This window comes from Aethalodelphis obliquidens, unplaced genomic scaffold (genome assembly GCF_003676395.1).
Source record: "Aethalodelphis obliquidens isolate GAN/ISIS:26980383/991018 unplaced genomic scaffold, ASM367639v1 scaffold116, whole genome shotgun sequence".
Lineage (NCBI taxonomy): Eukaryota > Metazoa > Chordata > Mammalia > Artiodactyla > Delphinidae > Aethalodelphis > Aethalodelphis obliquidens.
Genome location: NW_020838060.1, coordinates 1987764 through 2009011, shown reverse-complemented (window position 1 = coordinate 2009011; position 21248 = coordinate 1987764). Strand labels below are relative to the sequence as shown.

Below are 21248 nucleotides of genomic sequence, written 5' to 3'. Positions count from 1 at the left end.
TCTTCAGTGGTTCTTGATAGATAACCCTCAGATACAATCCAAATTTCCAAGCGTAGCCCTTAGTGCTCTGACCCTTACCTCTCCAGGCTCAGTCCCACAGCTCCTGGCTCACATTTACCATCACCCCATACCCAAAGCCCAGGACTACCGAACCACCTGCAAGTACTGAGAATACACATATGCTTCCCCCCTGCTTACTTTTGCACAAGCCATTACGGAAGGGTTCCTCTGAAGACACCACTCTACGTTCTAAGTATTTTACATGATTACATCTTCATCCTCACAACAACCATATGAAGTGAGTACTACTACTCTCCACTTTATAGTTGAGGAAACCAAGGCACAGAGCAGATAAATGACTTGCTGGAGCTCATACAGATAATATGTTGCAGCACTGTGCTATACTGACTTCACCTTGCTTCACCACTGTGCCCATCCACCTGATGAATTCTTTCATTTACTTTTTTTTTTTAACACCTGGTGGATTCTTATTCATCCTTCACTACCCAACTCAAGCGTCACTCTCTCCACAACACTTTCTCTGCTCCTCCAGAGTTAACCACTCACTTCATTCCCAGCAGTATCACTGTGCCTTGGTCACACCCCTGTTATTATGGTTGGCTATTGTATCCATTTAAGATCCTGCCCAGCCCTGCACAGAGCTCAGGTTGCACACAAGAATTACCCTGCACAGTGGAAGTCCCCACATTTATTTCCTGAATAAATTGACTCATCTGTACCTCATTTTTGTCTCTTGGTATCAACTTACCAGCCCTCACTCATCCTCAGCTCCCTGCCCACTTTAGCCCTTCACTTTGACACACCATTTACCTACTCTGCCAATTCTACTTTGCGTGCCATCTTCCTGAACTCTCCCCTCCTTTAACTGAAAACCCCTTTCATCATGACCCTGGTGAGTTGTCAACACAGACAGCCCTCACTGGGCGGGGCTGATTCCCCAACCTGGTTCTGGAGAATTCATACTTATTTGATTCAGCTCTTTTCTTTGGTTTCACTCAAGCTACCTCATAGGGCAGGGAAGTTATTGAAAGAATAGAGGCCTTACATGAAATCAGGAAAACTAAACAATCAGGTGCAGGGAGAACAAGAACACTATTCTGCACATTTTTTCCAAACTTCACAGCTCCTACTTATTTATGGTGTTTGCTTCTTCATAATTTTTATTTGCCGTGACCTCATGATTCTGTCCATGCAAATGTTCAGCTTCACTTTTCTCAATGCCTAATTTGCTATGTGTTGCTAATTTCAGTTTCCCAAAAAGCTGAAGGGTCCCAGCTCATCTTTTCACGTCACGTCGTGAAACATCCACTACTATCCATTCTATGGACTAGCAGTCCTTGAGTCCAGCACTAACCTCAATCCAATCAGCTGTGACAGTGGGCACAGGGTCAAATCATGCAAAAATTCACTAATGGGGCTGGATTTTCAGCAGAGGCAATAAATGGAGTGTTTTTCCTTAAAGAGGAATGTTGTATGGGAGGTCCCATGATTCAGGTATGGAGTAATTTAGACCAATGATTCTTTACTATTTTTGATCATAGATTTTTCTGAGAAACAGATGAAAGCTCTGAAGAAGAAGTTCTCTTATGCAGAAAATTTCACATATACCTTTAGGGTATTTGTGGACCCCAGCAGCCATCCATGGAACACCCCCCAAAACACCATAGGTCTAAAGTCTATCCATAGACCACCCCAAAGGCAGGCATTAATATCACATTTATGTTTGTATCTCTTGTACCTAGCAGTGGGCCTGGCACATAGTAGTTTTCCAAAAATATTTTTTGAATGAATAAATTGAAGGAGTCATTCATTAATTAAGGTTAAAGAGGATTTTCAAAGCCAGATAGAAGCTAAGAAGTTTGGATTTGATATAAAAGGCATTAGAGAGCCATCTTGTTTGGTTCTTTTGTTGTGTTTCGTTTTTAAGCAGGCACTTGATCAGAGCTGTACATTAGAAAAATGTGTCTTTAACAGTCAATAGAACAGATTGGAGGGCAAGAGACCAGTTAGGAAACTGGAGGAAAGAGGGAATGCAAACCTAAACTAGAACACTGGAGGTGAGAATAGAAAGTATGAGGGGCAGATCCAAGAGAAAGTGTAAAAATAAAACTGATGGGGCTTCCCTGGTGGCGCAGTGGTTGAGAGTCCGCCTGCCAATGCAGGGGACACGGGTTCGCGCCCCGGTCCGGGAAGATCCCACATGCCGCGGAGCGGCTAGGCCCGTAAGCCATGGCCGCTGAGCCTGTGCGTCCAGAGCCTGTGCTCCGCAACGCGAGAGGCCACAACAGTGAGAGGACCGCGTACCGCAAAAAAAAAAAAAAAAAAACTGATGGTACTTGGCACTCCATAACATTTGGGGGTAAGAAAGGGATTTAGAGTCAAAACCTGGCTCCAAAGTTCTCAAGTCGGGAGAACAGAAGAGTGGCAATACCATTAGCAGAGGTAAGGAAGACAGAAGAGAAACAGATTTAGGGAAAACAAGTATCTCTTGAATTGAGTTTGAGGCTCAGGTGAGACTTTCAAGTGGATTCAAGAACAACTGAAAATGTGGGTCTGGCGTAGGTGAGAAGAGATGAAGGTCTGATCAGAAGTGACCAGCTGAAGCTGCAGGAGCAGAGGGGATGCCAGGAAGCAGTTTACACAATGCCCTGCAGCCCATTATCTTTCCTTTGCATCTATTCCCGTTTTTGAAGCCCTCCCAAAGCCATCTCTTTTTTTTTTTTTTTCGGTACTCAGGCCTCTCACTGTTGTGGCCTCTCCCGCTGCGGAGCACAGGCTCCGGACGCACAGGCTCAGCGGCCATGGCTCACGGGCCCAGCCGCTCCGTGGCATGTTGGATCTTCCCGGACCGGGGCGTGAACCCGTGTCCCCTGCATCGGCAGGCGGACTCTCAACCACTGCACCACCAGGGAAGCCCAAAGCCATCATTTTATCTGATAGTCATAACAATTTTGTGAAGTAGGAAAGGAAAGGGCACCTACTTTTACAGGTAAGGAAATGGAGACTCAGAGGACTGAGGGGTTTTGCCAAACGTATTGCAACGAAGTAATTACAGATCTAGGATTAGAACCCAGAGCTTCTGATTCTTCATACAACTCCCAACTCCGTTGCCAACTGCACACAGATAAATGCCCTACTTGCAGGGTTCAGTAGTTTGCAGTAGTACTGTACCGTTGCAGTTCTTTGGGGTCTAGGGTCTTGCTTTGTTTTGTTTGTTTTTTTAACTGTTTTCGGTTTAGAGAGAAGTCTGAGACAACGGTGCTCCAGCTGGCACAAATCACTACCATTTAGTCTGTTAACGTCTCCAGTGCGAAAGAGACAGCCCTGGTTTCTAGGGAACTTATAGCCCACACTCCACGTTGCACGTTTTTCAAAGGGACCTTTCTGCCTGTCTAACATGCATGACCAGAATGAGCTCGTGAGCTTGTACAGGGAAAAGACCCACAGACTTGGACAGACTTCCAGAAGACCGCTATGCAAAACTTTCAATTCGGAAAAGTTCAAAATCTTCAAGGTTCACGGGACAGGGGAGAGAGATTATTTAGGGCTCAGGGAGGACAATGGGTTTTGTGTGAGTTTTAAGGTGAAGCCGTATGCTTGGCAAAGAAAGGCGACGGTGACCCGTCCGGATCCGCGCGGCGGCGGACGGAGCGGAGGAGGGGTCGCGTGAGTCAGGCGGAAGCCGCGCGGGGCGGAGCCGGGTGGGACCGGACCTGGGAGTTAGCAGACCCGGCCCGCCGCCCAGTGCGCGCCTCGCCGCTCCTCGCTCGCAGCCCTGTGCTTCGCTCCTCTCCGAACATGGTAAGCCGCGCTTTTTATTTGTCTTCCTCTTGCATGAAAAGAAAAAAGCAACAGCATACTTTTCACCAGACTTGGTCTTTGATTTTTATATGGACGTGTTAGGAACCAGAGCAGGACGAATGAATCTATGGCAGGGAATTAGGAAAGAGCGGATGGAAGGAAGAAGCACTGAATTATACCTGTAATAACAGCCTAGGGGTAGCAACGGGAGGTTCTTTTGTTTTCCAGGCGAAGGTCTAGGGCTGGGATAGAGGAAATGCACTGCGAGCCGCGCCCCGCTCGGCGCCCCGCACAGGGTGAAGCCGCCCCGACCCCTCGCTCAGCCGGGACGGGGGCAGGGGTGTCCGGCCGGTGCGGGACGCCCCTCGCCGCCGCTGTCCGCGGAGCCCGGGGTACGACCTAAAGACAGGGGTTGGAATTCTGCGCGGCGACGCTAGTTATGTACAGTTCTAGAGACCAGAAAGGGAACGTTTCAGACCTAATGGTCTGACCCCTAGGGGAAATCAAGAGTTTCGGTAACAGACCGGCAACCGGCCAAGGCGCAGAGACTGAAACTGAAGCGGGTCCCAGCTAGCCGAGCGGCGCCCAGGAATGTGGGAGGAGCCCGGCGACCGGAAGCCCCCTCCTCCTTTCTTTTTCCCCCTAGCCCACCATCTTGTTAGGTGCTCACCCCGTCTCCTGTTTTTCTTCTCTCAGCTCCTGCCATCCCCATTTTGAACTCTTTTCTTTTCCATTAATACACCTCCAAAATCTGCCTCTTCCTTGGCCTCTCTTTAGTGAAGGGAGGTCTGCAAACTTCCGCCCAAGGGCCAAATCGGGGTTCTGTTCGCCCACGAGCTACGAACGGATTTTACATATTTAAATAGTTGAAAGAAAGTCAAAGGAAGAATAATACTTTGTAACACGTGAAAATTATATGAAAATCAAACTTAAGTGTTCATAAAGTTTTATTGGCGCACGACCACGCCCATTCATGAGTTTTCTGTGTGGTTGCTGCCCTGCTACAAAAGCAGAGTGACAGAGACCATATGAGCCGCACTGGCCTAAAACTTATACCATCTGGCCCTTTACAAAACACGTTTGCCAACCCCTGCTTTAGTCTGCCAGTCTGTACCCCCGACTGCGCTTTCTCCTTTCCGTGCAAAAGCGAGGAATCAATGTCCCATGGAACATAGAAAAGGCAGACCCAGCACCACCAAGTGGTAAAGACCTGGAATGACCGCCCCGGCGGAAGGTGGATGCCACCAGGGCTCCTTGGGAGGAAAGGGAGCATGTTAGTTAAGAATGAGAACTGCAATACTTGAGTTTTTTCAGGCGTTACTTTTTTTTTTTTTAACTTTCTCAAATGTTGAGTGTTTAGCATGCATTTTTTAACATTTATTTTTGTCTGCGTTGGGTCTTAGTTGCTGTGCGTGGGCTTTCTCAAGTTGTGGTGAGCGGGGGCTACTCTTTGTTGCAGTGCAAGGGCTTCTCATTGCGGTGGCTTCTCTTGTTGCAGAGCACAGGCTCTAGGTGCACGGGCTTCACTAGTTGCGGCATGCAGGCTCAGTAGTTGTGGCTCACGGGCTCTAGAGCGCAGGCTCAGTAGTTGTGGCACACGGGCTTAGTTGCTCCACGGCATGTGGGATCTTCCCGGACCAGGGCTCGAACCTGTGTCCCCTGCATTGGCAGGCAGATTCTTCACCACTGCACCACGAGGGAAGTCCCTAGCATGCATTTTTTTAATTCTCTCACAGCACCCATTTATCACGCTGTTTTCTCCTTCCTATCATTGTTCCCATAAAATACAACTCTGAGGATGCAGTGATGGGGAGCACTGGCCTCCATCCAAGCAGGAGATCTCCTCCTTCAGCCACTGCTCGAACTTGAGCAAAGCTTTCCTGTCTCTGGGCCTCTCTGCCCCTCCAGCACTACAAATTTTGCAATTCCATTTAAGTAATTTGATAATTGTGTTTCTTTTCCTCTGGAAATTACCTCTGGGAAGAAATGCAGGGGTTTTAACTTTCTCCATGTGGCTGATAGCAACAGTTTTAAAGGGGAAAAAAAAATCTGTCAAGATTGACGTTAAGGAGAGAAAAAGGAAAAGCAGAAAGCCACTTTGAAACTGGAAAATCAAAAAGCAATCTGAATTCCGCAAAGAAAAGAGGCAGAGGACACATCTGTAGGTCTAGAAAAAGATCACAAAGCCCTTGCTCCTCAACCTGGAACCTTCTACCCTATCTGGTGTGCCCTTCCAGTCAGCACGTTAGTAATCTGTAATCTGTAATCTGACACGTTAGTAAGACTGTGAGATTGTAGTCCTGGTAAGAAAAGCTGTTGTGCAAACACATCTGTTTCTAGGCTGTGGTATTTTGTTTCTCACCAAAACTCTGAAGCTACCAACACTTTTCTAAAGAAAAAGTTCTGACAATGTGACCGTTGAGGAAGAATAGATCTCCAGAAGGGGCTTTATAGATGCTTCAGTATGCAATGAGCACCAGGCACCTGGCTAGGCAGTTAAAGCACCTGGAGAGACTGAAGGAGGGAAGGAGACTGGCAGCTGTGCAGCTAAGAGCTCAGATCAATAACAGGGCTCACATCAATCCTTAACATGTTAATTATGGGGCCTGAAAGTCTCCAGCTCTGGGCTCCAGGAAGTCCATCCCAAGAACAAATTAACGGGCTAAGTGCCACATTGCGAATGTCACCATCCAATGTAGACATTGTTAATGTCCAGAGAGAAAGCTTTGGAGGAAGGGTGTGGCCCTGCAAGATTTCCAGAAAGTCTGCAGTTCCCCTTCTTATCCACCAGGGGGAGCCCACGAGTTTCTCACGTCTGGGGCCTAGGTGCTGGCTGGAATGAGGGGCAGACTCGGCATGACAGAATTTCCTTGAAGACATCTGTTGTAAGGAAAGCAGAGCCCAGAACAGGATATGAAGCTTGTGCTCCTTCTAGTGCAACCACAGCTGTGGTTCAGCTCCGTAGATGCGATGGGAGCTGTGTGAGTGGCAACCTAAGAGCCCCCATATCAACCTTCCTGGTGTGAAGTGACCAGAGAAGTTCCACCAGCCTTTTCTGTGGGAATTAGTGGCATCTGGGAATAGAAGGAGCAAAGGCCAAGGGCTGCAGAAAGCAACCTGGAGGCTGAGATTGTAGCAGTAGCTCTGCCATGTCAGTTCCCTTCTCATGCCTGTTTCCTCACGTGTAAAATTAAGGGGTTCTAACTCTCAAATACGAAAGCTGCTTTCCAACATCCAAAAAGTTCTCAGATCTCCTACCCCATACACAATAATAACTATGCTTTTAGTTTTCTTCTAGAAAATGTATGAGTCCTGGGAATTCAGTATTCCTTTAAAAAGAAATGCCATTTCACTTATCACAGTAGCCTCCATATACTCTTGGAAAATAGGGAACTTTTTAATCTATAGACAATGCTTGGTATGTATATGGATTTGTGGATATATAGTTATACATATATTTATCCACACATTCTAAAAATATCAGTAAACCCTGTCACCTCACGCTCATCTAGGCAGTCTACTGCTTTCAAACATACCAGCATGCTCCATATTTACCCTCACTAATTTTCACCTGGAATAAACATGTGAGGAGATGTGGGGAGGAAGCTCACCGAATGTGACTTTCTGTGGTTGTCTTGGGCCCCTTAGCCCCCTAAACAACGACCGAGTCTTTCAGGAAACTGCTTGACCCAAAATGAAGAGACAAGATCCTCTGGAGTTTTCCCTAGCACCCAGCTTTTGATATCTTGCCCTTGTCTGAACCTTGAATTTTTTTTTTTCCAAAGGCAAAAACATCCAGCCCTACAGAGACTGAACGGTGCATCGAGTCTCTGATTGCTGTTTTCCAAAGGCATGCTGGAAGGGACGGTAACAACAGCAAACTCTCCAAGGCGGAGTTCCTTATCTTCATGAATACAGAGCTGGGTGCCTTCACAAAGGTATTGGTCCCTGCCCCCACCCCCAGGCCACACACAGCATGAAACAAGACCCTGGGAGAATGGCTAGGCGTGAAGGACAGCAGCTGAGCCCCTAGGGCTGAGTAAACTCTGAATGACTATTAAAGGACCTTCTGTTCTCCTCTTCTTTGAATAAAGTATGTTCTAAAGATCAAAGTTATCAAACTACACTGACATAGGGAACAGTGATTTTTTTCATTTAAGGAGAGGGGCTTACAAAATGGTAAATGGAGTAATAGAAGAGTTTTCAAATTTTATTCCTCCACCCCAAAGCCTCTAGGGCAGCCGTAGAACTTTCTGTAGTGATGGAATTAATGTTCTATATATGCACTACCTGATATGGTAGCCACTAGCAACTAAAGGACTGACTTTCTAAATTAATTAAGTAGCCATTTGTAACCAGTGGATGTAAGTGTGCGTATGTGCTGGGGGCTTGGATGAGTGGAGGATGGGGCTGATTAGGCAGGGACCGCATCCTCTTTCCACCTCCAGTCACTCTGCTTTTATGTAGTTTGTATATTGGAGTTGCATGCAACACTTAGAAAAAGTTTTCCACTGTTTTTACAAAATTGGTCACAGAAAGAACCCTGGACTAGGAGCTAGAAAAGCTGGGTTCGTGTCCTAGGTCTTCCGCTTAGGCCACTCACTTCACCTGTTTGAGTCTGTTTCTGTCTCTGAAAAGTGCGAATATTAATAACCCCTACCCGGTACCTCACACTCTTGTAAGAATAAAATGTGGAAACATTTTTGAAAGCATCTTAGAAAGTACAATATAAAGGTACTAATATCATTATTATTATTATCTTTGCAGAACCAGAAGGACCCTGGTGTCCTTGACCGCATGATGAAGAAGCTGGACCTCGACTCTGATGGACAGTTAGATTTCCAAGAATTTCTTAATCTTATTGGCGGCCTGGCCCTAGCTTGCCATGACTCGTTTCTTAAGTCTACCTCTTCCCGGAAGTAAATCGGAGGAGCCTTTGGGCCTGGCCTCCAGCCCCACTCCCTTTCCTTCAGCCTCCCAATTATCATCTACCCCTCACAGCCCACACATACCCTGAGCCCAGTGTACCCACCACCCCATGCAGGCCACTCCTGCTGGTAGTAATAAAACAATATTGTTTTTTAAAGCACACACTGGAGAGTCAGTAAATTTGTGCAAGGGAGGGAGATGACTGGGAGGAATATAAATTAGATTGATGGAAACAGTTACCAGAAGTTGCAAAGTAAATAGTAAAAATGCATCTTGGGTGTATAAATAATCATGACTAATGATACCAACATAATCATCTAAATTACTCAGACTGATGGAGAGACATCACTTATTGTTCACTCATTAAACGTCTATACACCCCTACTACAGGCACTGTCATAGGCTTTGAAGATACAGTCAGCAAGACAGATAAGTTCCTGCCTTCACTGAGGTTACCTTCTAGTGTGGGGGGGAACAAATGAATAAACAAATAAACAAAGAACTATGAGTGCAAAAAGATAGTTGTTGTCTTTCTGAAAGCCAAATTGAATTCTTTTCAAAAACTTGATTAGAGAAACTCACTGAAGATAACTGTGGTTGATGTAGGTGTAGCTGAAACAACTGTAAACAAATGTGAAAAGCCTCATAAAAATCTAGAAGCATCTTTCACTCAGATTGCCTCACAAGTATCTTTAAATTCCTCCACTTAAAGGAACTGGGACTTCATCCTGGTGGTCCAGGGGCTAAGACTCCACGTTCCCAATGCAGGGGGCCCAGGTTTGATTCCTGGTCAGGAAACTAGATCCCACATGCTGCAACTAGGAGTTCACATGCCACAGCTAAAGATACTGCATGTCGCAACTTAAAAAAAAAAAAAAGATCCCACATGCTGCAATGAAGATCCCTCGTGCAGCAACTAAGACCCAGTGCAGCCAAATAAATACATAAGTAATAAATTGTTTTTTTAAAAAAAGGAACTGAAAATCATAAGTGTGATTTATGCGAGAAAGGCAGTAGAGCAAAATATTGGTAAATGTACATGTTTTAAGTTTAAATATTTAGAATATTTTTATGAATACCCATTTTAACTGATTTTTTTTTTTTAAGTTAACCAGCCAGCTACTGGTCCCTAGACTTCAGAAAAGACAGTCTCTACCATTTCCCAATAAACTCGTATTCTTCTCTCTGCCCCAGCTTGATCTCTTCTACTCCTTTCTCCACCCTGTGACCAAAGAGTTTTTAAAGGCAAACTTGATGTCACTCCCTTGGTTAAAACCAAGCATTGATCCCTCTTAATAAGCAAGATGAAATCCACAGTTATCTTTGGGCACCCAAGGGCTTTCATGGTGGGTCCCTAACCCCTTCTCCAGCCTCATTCCCACTTCTCTCTAGACTTGCCAAATACTCCTGAGCTGATAACTAAGTGCTGTGCCTCTGTCCCTTCATAATCTCTTCTTGCTGCCCTGAAAGCCCTTCGCCCCTTTCCCACCTTTTCCTACTCTATAGAGCAGCACAAGTGTCATCTCCCCTTATACTGTGCTTCCACAGCACTCTGTTCTCACCTCTCTTACAGCACTTATCACTCTGTATTGCAACAGTGATGTCTTCCCAGACTTGACTTTGAACTCAGGAAAAGGGATCTAGTTAAATGCATCACTGTATCACTAGTACCTAGCGTGGTGCCCGGCATATAGTGGGTCTGAAAAAGTAGATAGTGCTATAAAATCAGACTTGGGACACTACGCATATCAGTCAGGGTTCCCACAGGAAACACGTGCACACTCACCAGGGTCACTGAAGAAAGTTTACTGAAGAGACTATTACAAAGTTGTGCTCAGGGATAAGAGAAACAGAAGGGATGTCAAAGCACCAGGGACTAACAAAATTAGGAAGCTGTTACCACCACTAGGCCTGACTGGGCAAACCAAGGAGCAGTTACTGGAAGCTAGCAAGAACCACAGGCAAGGGAGAGGAGTCCCCACAGATGCTGTGGCCTTGTTCATAGAAATACGGCCACTATCAGACCACAGGCGGCAGGAGGGAGCCAGGGGAATAAATACCGATTTCTCTCTCTTCCCATCTTCATGATCTCCTGCCAGCACCTCCCATGGGACAAGCCAGCTGGAAAGCTGAGAAGGGCAGAGAAGCATAGAAAGTGGATATGGAGGGGCAAAGAGAATATCTATCACATCGTAGAAAGATGAGATCATTATTTCCCTACCACAGAGTTACTCCTGTCAGAGAGAGAAGCAGAGGATAAAGTGCTAATGCAAATAAATATTTTTTAGTATATATCCTTAATTTATTAAATGTTTTTTTTGTGGTTAAATTTACATAACATGAAATTTAACATTTTAACCATTTTTAAGTATACAGTTCAGAAGCATTAAGTACATTCACACTGTGGTGCGACCATCACCACTATTCATCTCCAGAACTTTTTCTTCCATGACGGAAATTTTGTATTCCCCACTCCCCTCTACTCCCATCCCTGGCTACAGACATTCTACTTTCTGTCTCTGTGAATTTCACTACTGCAGGTACCTCATACAAGTGGAATCATACAATATTTGTTTTTTTGTAACTGGTTTATTTCACTTAGCATAATGTCCTCAAGGTTCATCCATGTAGCGGCACATGTCAGAATTTCCTTCCTTTTTAAGGCTGAATAATATTCCATTGTATGTCCATTGTATGTATATATTACACTTTGTTTATCCATTCACCCCCCAATGGACACTTGGATTGCTTCCACCTTTTGGTTACTGAGAATAATGCCACTATAAACATGGGTGTACAAATATCCATTAGAGTCCCTGCATTCAATTCTTCTGGATTATACACCCGGAAGTGGAATTGCTGTATCATATGGAAATTCTGTTTAATTTTTTAGGAACCACCATGCCATTTTCCACAGCAGCTACACCATTTTACATTCCCATCAGCAATGTACAAGCAATGTCCAATTTCTTCACATCCTCACCAACACTGGTTATTTTCTGTGTCTTGGATAATATTCAAGCTAACAGGCATGAAATGGTATCTCATTATTTTCATTTTCATTTCCCTAGTAATTAGTGATGTTGAACAGCTTTTCATGTACTTATTAGTCACATATATCTCGACTGGAAAAATATCTATTCTAGTACTTTGCCCATTTTTTCCCTATTGAGGTATTAATTGGTATAAAAAAACTGCACATAATTTATGTATACAATTTGGTAAATTTGTCCATTTTTTAATTGGGTTGTGTGGTTTTTTATTATTGAGTTGTAGGAGTTCTTTATATATTCTGGATATTAATCCCTTATCAGATACATGATTTGCAAATATTTTCTCCCATTCTGTGGGTTGCTTTTTCACTCTATTGATAGTGTCCTTTGATGCACAAAAGTTTTTAATCTTGATAAAGTTTTATTTTTGAATGTGTCTATTTTTCTTTTACTGCCTGTGTTCCTGGTTTCACATCCAAAAAACTATTGCCAGGGGCTTCCCTGGTGGTGCAGTGGTTGAGAGTCCGCCTGCCGATGCAGGGGACGCGGGTTCGTGCCCCGGTCCGGGAAGATCCCACATGCCGCGGAGCGGCTGGGCCTGTGAGCCATGGCTGCTGAACCTGCGCGTCCGGAACCTGTGCTCCGCAACGGGAGAGGCCACAACAGTGAGGGGCCCGCATAAAAAAAAAAAACCATTGCCAGACCGAATGTAGAATTAAAAAAAAAAAGAAAAAAAAATCAAGCAAAGATCTAGCCCTTTTTAGGAAGGTTTGGGCCATGATGTTAGGACTTCTGTCAAGATTGAGGATGGAGCAAATACAGCAAGCCCCTTCCTACTGCAAATAATGCTGGATAAAATGGAACACCCCCCTCCAAAATAAGTTTAAATACTTAGTTCAAAATTCAGAAAGAGAAATATCCAGATGCCAAAAGCAAAAAAGGAACCCACAGTTGTAATTATGCCAGAATTGAGGTCATGTGAACCTAGGCTGCAGAACAGGAGCTCTTAGCTAAAGGAGACAAACCACTAAAGAGTTGCCCTATCAGTGATGAAGACTGAAAAACTCAGCCCACCACCCCAGACAAGACTCAGAATAAGCCATAGGGGGAACAAAGTTATCTGAGAGAAGTCAAAATGCTGCACTTGTGCTTCCTGGAGGCATGGGGCTCAAACACACACTGCTGCTTTGTACAGAATCTCCAGGCTAAGAAATTACCTTAAAAGTGCTCCAGAGCAGTAAACACAATAAAACCCTAGGCAAATGCAAACCACCTCATGGAGACACCCCAGGCATTTGGAGGATTTCCACAGAAGACAAATCCTGCTAAAATAGGCTGCAAACATTACAAACATTACACTGCACGTGAGAGGCTATCAGTATGTGCAAAAGATGAGAGACTTTGCACCCAAGTAAAGAGAGAGAGCAATCTGGAAAGGACTTTAACATGTTTGTTTAAAATGTTCAAATAAATACAGGCAGGAAGTAGGATACATGAAACAAGAACAGGGATACATGAAGTAGGAAAAAAAAAAGAGAAGCAAACAGAGAGTCTATACGTGAAATATATAGTCATGCAGATATATAAAGGATCATGAAGCTGGACGTTTCACCAACAATTCCTGGCCCTGCTGGGGTGATGACGGGAGGATCCCGTCCTGCCCGCTAGACCTCAGGAAGACCTCACTGACTCACTGCACCCGCCCACCTCACAACGACCCTGTTGTACTCTCCACGAACCTGGTGAGAGATGTTTCGGGAATTTGGGCAGAGAGACAGAGAGGACCACACCTGTACAGCAAGATCGATAATTCACGCTTTGTTTCTCTGCTGTCTCTAATCTCCCCTAGTCACCAGTGAAAACATTCCTGAATGGCCACAGTCAAGAAAGAAGACTCTGAGAGGGAAAGACAAGTCTGCACTGGCTGGGAACTGGCTCTCAGTGACTGAAGCACCCTGTGAGAACAGGCAGCGAGGGCAGAGATGAACAACGATAATCCCGGGCCCTCGCCGCACCTCTCCCGGCTGAGACTGCAGCCCACACAGAGAGAAATGTTGCTGTTGCCAGATTCATATTTCATCCTCACAGCGACTTAGTGTCAACGTTATCTTAAACATGATGCATGGAGTCACCAGAACTTCTGGTAGGAATGCAAAACAAAGACAACTCAGGAACGTTGTAAGTCCAGTCCACAAAGAGATTAACTTCTGACAGAGTAAGAAAACCAAATGTGGAAGTTGGAGAAGGTGTACGTTAACATCACCTAGGCAGCAGAGGTTGCTTCATAAATGCTAGCGACCCTCTCCTCATTTCATCACCATTAAACCTCCTGAATGGATGGCTGGAACTTTTGTTCTCACCCTGCTGACTTCTGGGGAGGGGAGAGGAACTAGATATTGGGTTCAATCACCAATGGCCAATGATTTAATCCATCAGGCCTATGTAATGAAGTCTCCATAAAAACCCAAAAGGACAGGGTTTGGAGAACTTCTGGGTTGGTGAACACATGGAGACAAGGAGAGAGGGGAGCGCTCTGAGGGGACATGGAAACTCTGAGCCCCTTCCCGCAAGCCTTGCCCTATGCCTCTCTTCCACCTGGCTGTTCCTCAGTTATATTCTTTATATAACCAGGAATCTAATAAATAAAATGTTTCTCTGAGTTCTGTGAGCCACTGTAACAAAGTGACGGAACCCAAGAAGGAGGTCATGAGAACCTCCAAAATATAGCCAGTCAGTCAGAAGCACAGGTGACAACCTGGACTTTCAGTTGGCTCTGAAGTGAGGGGAGGGAAAGGACTGAGCCCTTACCATGTGGATCTGACCCTATCTGCAGGGAGATAGTGTCAGAATTGAGTTAAATCGTAGGACACCCAGCAGGTGTCAGAGAACTGCTTGGTCGTGTGGGGAAAAAAACACGCATATAGTAGTTGTTGTCAGAATCATTACCTAGCATCCTCTAAAAGTGACCAATGGGGGAGTTCCCTGGCAGTTCAGTGGTTAAGACTCCGTGCCTCCAATGCAGGGGACACAGGTTCGATCCCTGGTCTGGGAACTAAGATCCCGCATGCCGCACAGCGCGGCCAAAAAAAAAAAGTGAGCAATGAGATCGTTTTGCTGTCATTATTTAGTATCATTAGTAACTCATGGATTTAAGCATATTAAATATGTTTCCATTGTTTTCCTTATCAATGCTCATAACTGTCTCATGTTTGGCCAGTGGGAGTTCCTTTGAGTTGGGGCCTAAGTTCCTATGACATGACCCTAGTAGTCTTTGATAACTTCCTTCTTCTTGGTATAAGATGTTCCTAGATCATCTAGTGCATTTCCTGCACCAGACCTTTCTTCAAGGATCCCTTCTTCCTTTTAGCAACCTCTCATCGTTTTTGTTTCCTTTGCCCACTCTTCTTTCTGTACCTTAAGACTCAAACTCAGTCTTTGAACTTCTCCTCTTATGTCCCTAGTTTCTCCCATCAATGAAAGTCATAACCAGTCACACTTCAACTAGCACTCCTAGCTGGCCTATATGTCTGCATTCTTTTTTTTTTCTTTTTTAATAAATTTATTTATTTTTGGCTGCGTTGGGTCTTCATTGCTGTGCGCGGGCTTTCTCTAGTTGTGGCACACGGGGGCTACTCTTCGTTGTGGTGCGCGGGCTTCTCATCGCGGTGGCTTCTCTTGTTGCGAAGCACAGGCTCTAAGCACGTGGGTTTCAGTAGTTGTGGCTCGCGGGCTCTAGAGCGCAGGCTCAGTAGTTGTGGCGCATGGGCTTAGTTGCTCCGCAGCATGTGGAATCTTCCTGGACCAGGGCTCGAACCCGTGTCCCCTGCATGGGCAGGTGGATTCTTAACCACTGCACCACCAGGGAAGTCCAATTTCTGCATTCTTAACAAGAATAAGCTCTTCAACCTGGTTTGAACCTGCACCATCTGCCCTCCAAATTCTCGGGCTTTTGGACTGAGACTACATTATCACACCGGCTTTCCAGGATCTCCAGCTTGCAGGTAAATTTTGTAGAATATGTGGAATTAGGCCAAATAGAGGGGAAGGGAACAACAAATAGATTACCTCTGCACCTTTGCTGTTTCTTCCTTCACATGGAATTCAATTTGACATGATTCAACTTAAATTTATTGTCTTCCATGTCCTAAATGTTGTACCCTTATTGTTGGCATTAATAGTAATAATTCTAATAGCTAAAACTTATTAAGTACTTACTGTGTGTCTAAGAGCTTTACATATATTATATCTTAACAAGTATTCCTCAACAATTCTATAATATAAGCACGATTATTAATGCCTAGTTTATAGAGTAAGACACTAAGGCACAGAGAGACTGAGAAGTTTTCCCAGGTCTCACAGCAAATAAGAGGCAAGGCCAAGTCTGCCTGACTCCTCATGATGGTTAATTTTATGTGTCAGCTTGATTGGGCAAAAGGGATGCCCAGGGGCTTCCCTGGTGGCGCAGTGGTTGAGAGTCCACCTGCCGATGCAGGGGATATGGGTTCGTGCCCTGGTCCGGGAAGATCCCACATGCTGTGGAGCAGCTGGGCCCGTGAGCCATGGCCGCTGAGCCTGCGCGTCCGGAGCCTGTGCTCCGCAACGGGAGAGGCCACAACAGTGAGAGGCCCGCATACCGCAAAAAAAAAAAAAAAAAAGGGATGCCCAGATAGCTGATAAAATATGATTTCTGGGTATGTCGTGAGGGTGTTTCTGGAAGAGATTAGCATTTGAATTGGTAGACTGAGTAAAGCAAAAGGTCCTCCCGATGTGGGTGGGCAGCATCAGATCCCTTGAGAGGCTGAATAGAACAGAAGACAGAGGAAGGGCGAATTTGCCCTCTCTGAGCTGAGACATCCACCTTCTCCTGCTCTCAGACTTCGACACTCCTGGTTTTCTGGCTTTCAGACTCAGGTGGGGACTTGCAACATCTGCCCTCCGAATTCTCAGGCCTTTGGACCTGGACTACATTATCGCACCAGCATTCCGGGATCTCCAGCTTGCAGACAGCATATCATGGGACTTCTCGTCCTCCATCACCTCATGAGCCAATTGATATAATAGATTTCCTTCTATATGTATCTATATATGCTCTTGGCTATGTTTCTCTGGAGAACTCTGACTAAAACACTTCCAAACCCTATCTTGACCACTAATCCATTTGTTGTTTCCCTCCCCTCTATTTGGCCTAATACCACATATTCTACAAAACTTACCTCAAGTCTCAGGTCTTCTGAGAAGCCTCCCTTCCTAGTCTGACCAGTGTGACTCGCCCTGTCCCTCAACTACTTCACTACCCATGAGGCACTTAAGAATACACTGCCATGCAGCTTCATTCCATTTCAGCTGCAGATTCTGATTCCCTGAGTCCGTGGTGGAACGGGAGATTCTGCATTTCTAACAAGCTCCCAGGTGATGCCGCTGCTGCTGGCCCATGAACCACATGTTAAGTAGCCAGGATATAGCAGACATACATATATAACTTCATCAACTATATTTACCAAAATATGAACAATGGTTATCTCTGGATGCTCCTTTTGTTCTTTATATGTTTCTGTATTTTTCATTTTTCTATCAATGGATACCGTTTACTCTTATAATCAGAAAAAGGTATATAAGTATTAAGCTTTCGGGACTTCCCTGGTGGTCCAGTGTGTAAGACTTCATGCTCCCAATGTAGGGGGCCTGAGTTCAATCCCTGGTCGGGGAACTAGATCCCACATGCATGCTGAAATTAAGAGTCCGCGTGCTGCAACTAAGAAGCTCACATGCCGCAACTAAAAGATCCCGCATGCCACAACTAAGGATCCCACATGCCACAATTAAAGATCCTGCATGCAACAAAGAAGATCTTGCGTGCCACAACTAAGACCCGGCAGAGTGAAAATTAATTAATTAATTTATTATTTTTAAAAAGTATTAAGCTTTCAATGTTCCTCACAGTATTCAAAATAAAGTTCAGATTTCTTCACTCAGCACCAGTAGCTCTTTGTGATTTGGCCCTTTACAGATTCTATGTCTTGATCTCCTGCAAGCTCCCATGTACCCACACATCCCACGTACCCACCAAACCTTCCAAATCATCTGTGGTTCTCTGGATGCCTCTCCCTTATTCCCTCATCCCCCCACCTTCTTCACCTGGCTCTTACTCATCCTTCAGGTTAGCCTCAAGTGGCTCCTCCTCCAGGAAGCCTCCCCAACTCCCCTATCTCTGCTCTCTTCTCTGCACTCCAGCCAACAACCATAAGCACTTTGACCACAAAACTTTTCACCTTACATGTTTTATTTGTCTGCCTGGCCTACTAGAGCGGGGTTCCTGAAGACAGAGACTATGTCTTTCTATATTTTTCTATATTTTCTGTATTTCTATATCCTCAGCATTTAGATAGTGCCGGGCATATAGTTGGCACTCAGTAAGTTTCTGAATGAATATACAAAAATGATCTGTATAATAAAGTGCAATGGCTTTCCCAAATATTGGTTATTATTATCCTCACTTTGAAGATGAAAAAACAAATTCAGAGAGGTTAGTAACTTGGCCTAAGTCTCAAAGCTAATGAATGGTAGAACCTGGTTACTATGAGGTCTCTCTCTCTATATATATATATACATATATATGTATATGTGTGTGTGTGTGTGTGTGTGTGTATATATATATATATATATATATATGTATATATATATATATATATAATTATTCTAAGTTGCTGATGTCTTAATTTCAAATGCATTTTAACAGCCCTGCATTTTTACTTCCCTCTTCCCATGATTATTGTTTTTGACATCATATTTTATATCGTTTTGTTTTGTGTATCCCTTAACTATTTATTGCAGATATAGATGATTTTACTACTTTTGTTTTTTAACCTTCCTACTACCTTTGTACATGGTTGGTTTACTACTTTTTCTATATATTTGCATTTTCCAATGAGTTTTTTTCCTTTCGTAATTTTTTTTTTTTTCTTTCGGTACGCGGGCCTCTCACTGTTGTGGCCTCTCCCGTTGCGGAGCACAGGCTCCGGACGCGCAGGCTCAGCGGCCATGGCTCAACGGGCCCAGCCGCTCTGGGGCACGTGGGATCTTCCCAGACCAGGGCGCGAACCCGTGTCCGCTGCATCGGCAGGCGGACTCTCAACCACTGCACCACCAGGGAAGCCCCCTTTCGTAATTTCTATGTTTCTAGTTGTACCTTTTCTTTTTTGCTTAGAGCAATTCCTTTGACATTTCTTTTTTTTTTTTTTAAGATTTAGTTTTATTTATTTTTGGCTGCGTTGCATCTTCGTTGCTGCACACGGGCTTTCTCTAGTTGTGGCGAGTGGGGACTACTCTTCGTTGCGGTGCACGGGCTTCTCATTGTTGCAGAGCACGGGCTCTAGACGCGTGGGCTTCAGTAGGTGTGGTGCACGGGCTTAGTTGCTCCGCGGCATGTGGGATCTTCCTGGACCAGGGCTTGAACCCACGTCCCCTGCATTGGCAGGCGGATTCTCATCCACTGCGCCACCAGTGAAGTCCCCTTTGACATTTCTTGTAAAGCTGGTTTGGTGTTGCTCAACTCTTAACTTTTGCTTGTCTGTAAAACTTTTGATCTCTCCATCAAATCTGAACAAGAGCTTTGCTGGGTGGAGTATTCGTGTTGTAGGTTTTTTCCTTTCATAACTTTAAATATATTGTGCCACTCCCTTTTGACCTGCAGAGTTTCTGCTGAAAAGTCAGCTGATAGCCTTATGGGAGTTCCCATGTACAGAACTTGTTGCTTTTCCCTTGCTGTTTTTGTTTTTTTTTTAAGCTTTATTTATCTTATTTTTTATTTATTTTTTGGCTGCGTCAGGTCTTAGTTGCAGCATGCGGGATCTTTCATTGCGGTGTGCAGGCTCTTCATTGCAGTGCGCGGGCTTCTCTCCAGTTGTAGCGCACAGGCTCAGTAGTTGTGGCGCATGGGCTTAGTTGCCCTGCAGCATGTGAGATCTTAGTTCCCCGACCAGGGATGGAACTGGTATCCCCTGCATTGCAAGACGGATTCTCAACCACTGGACCACCAGAAGTAGTGGAAGCCCCTCCCTTGCTGCTTTTAATATTCTCTCTTTAATTTTTGCCATTTTAATTACAGTGTGTCTTGGTATGGTCCTCTTTGGGTTGATCCTATTTGGGACTCTCTGTGCTTCCTGGACCTAGATGTTTGTTTCCTTTCCCAGGTTACAGAAGTTTTCAGCTATTATGTCTTCAAACATGTTCTCTGCCCCTTTCTCTCTTCTCCTTCTAGGACCGCTATAATGTAAATGTTAGTACACTTGCTATTGTCTCAGAGGTCTCTTAAACTGTCCTCACCTCTTTTTATTCTTTTTTCTTTTCTCTGCTCAGCTTCAGTGATTTCCACTACTCTGTCTTCCAGATCACTGATCCATTCCTCTGTATTATTTAATCCACTGTTGATTCCTTCTAGTGTATTTTTTTAATTTCAGATATTCTTCATCTCTTTAGTTCTTCGTTATATTTTCTCTTTATTGAAAACTTCTCACTGTATTCATTCATTCTTCTCCCAAGTTGTTTGATCATCTTTATGATCACTACCTTGAACTCTTTATTGAATACATTACCTATCTCTACTTCACTTAGCTTTTCTGGGATTTTATCATATTCCTTTGTTTGAAACATGTTCCTCTGGTGCCTCATTTGCCTAATTTGTTGTTTATATCTCTATGTATCTGGTAGGTTGGTTATATTTCCCAACCTTGGAGAAGTGGCCTTTTATAGGAGATGTCCTGTGTCCAGCAACATACTCCCCTCTGGTCACCAGAGCTATAGGCTCCAGGGGCACCCCTTATATGTGGGCTGCGTGGGTCCTGTTGTGGTGGCTGACTACTGTGGGCAGTCTGGTAGGCATGGCTCGTCCCTTGTCCAGTTGGCTGCCAGGCCCTGCCTTGTGCAGAGGCTGCCAGCCGCTGGTTGATGGAGCTGGGTCACAAGGCAGCTAGCTGCAGAACCCCAGGGGGGTCCTAGGGCTAGTGCTGGCACACTGGTGTGCACAGCCAGGTTCTAGGGTGGGTGGTTGTGAAGCCACGGTTCCCAGATCTAGTGTTGACCTGCTGGTAGGCAGGGCTGGTTCCTGACACAGATGGCTACAGTTTCCGGGGTGTCCCAAAGCTGATGCTAGCCCACTGGTGATTGGGGATAGATCCTGGGGTGGCTGGCTGAAGAGTCCAATGTGTCTCATAACTGGTGTTGGCCTGCTGGTAGCCGGGGCTGGGGCCCAGTGGTCTCTGGTTACAGGGCCCTGGGGGGTCCTGAAGCTGGTGTCAGCCCGCTGGTGGGTGGGGCTGGATCCCAGGACCACTGGTTGAGGGGCCCACAGGCTGTGTTGGCCAGTTGGTAGAGAGGGCCAGGGCCCAGGGGCCTCCCAGGGCTTGTTCTGGCCTGCTGATGTGTTGGCTGTGTCTTGCCATGGCAGATTGCAGGGCTGCAGTGGTCCTGGGGCTAGTGTCTGCCTGCTAGTGAATGGTGTTGGGGTCC

The 21248-nt window shown here is 45.1% G+C and overlaps 1 protein-coding gene across 1 annotated transcript; it reads left to right on the top strand.

Annotated features, from left to right (window-relative positions):
• Nucleotides 1–3698: 3698 nt before the first annotated feature.
• On the top strand, nucleotides 3699–8913 carry S100A11 (S100 calcium binding protein A11). The gene is made up of 3 exons (XM_027097854.1): nucleotides 3699–3822; nucleotides 7608–7760; nucleotides 8590–8913. The coding sequence occupies exons 1-3, from the start codon at nucleotides 3820–3822 to the stop codon at nucleotides 8743–8745; spliced, it is 312 nt and encodes a 103-aa protein (XP_026953655.1). The 5' UTR covers nucleotides 3699–3819; the 3' UTR covers nucleotides 8746–8913.
• The last annotated feature ends 12335 nt before the right edge of the window (nucleotides 8914–21248 follow it).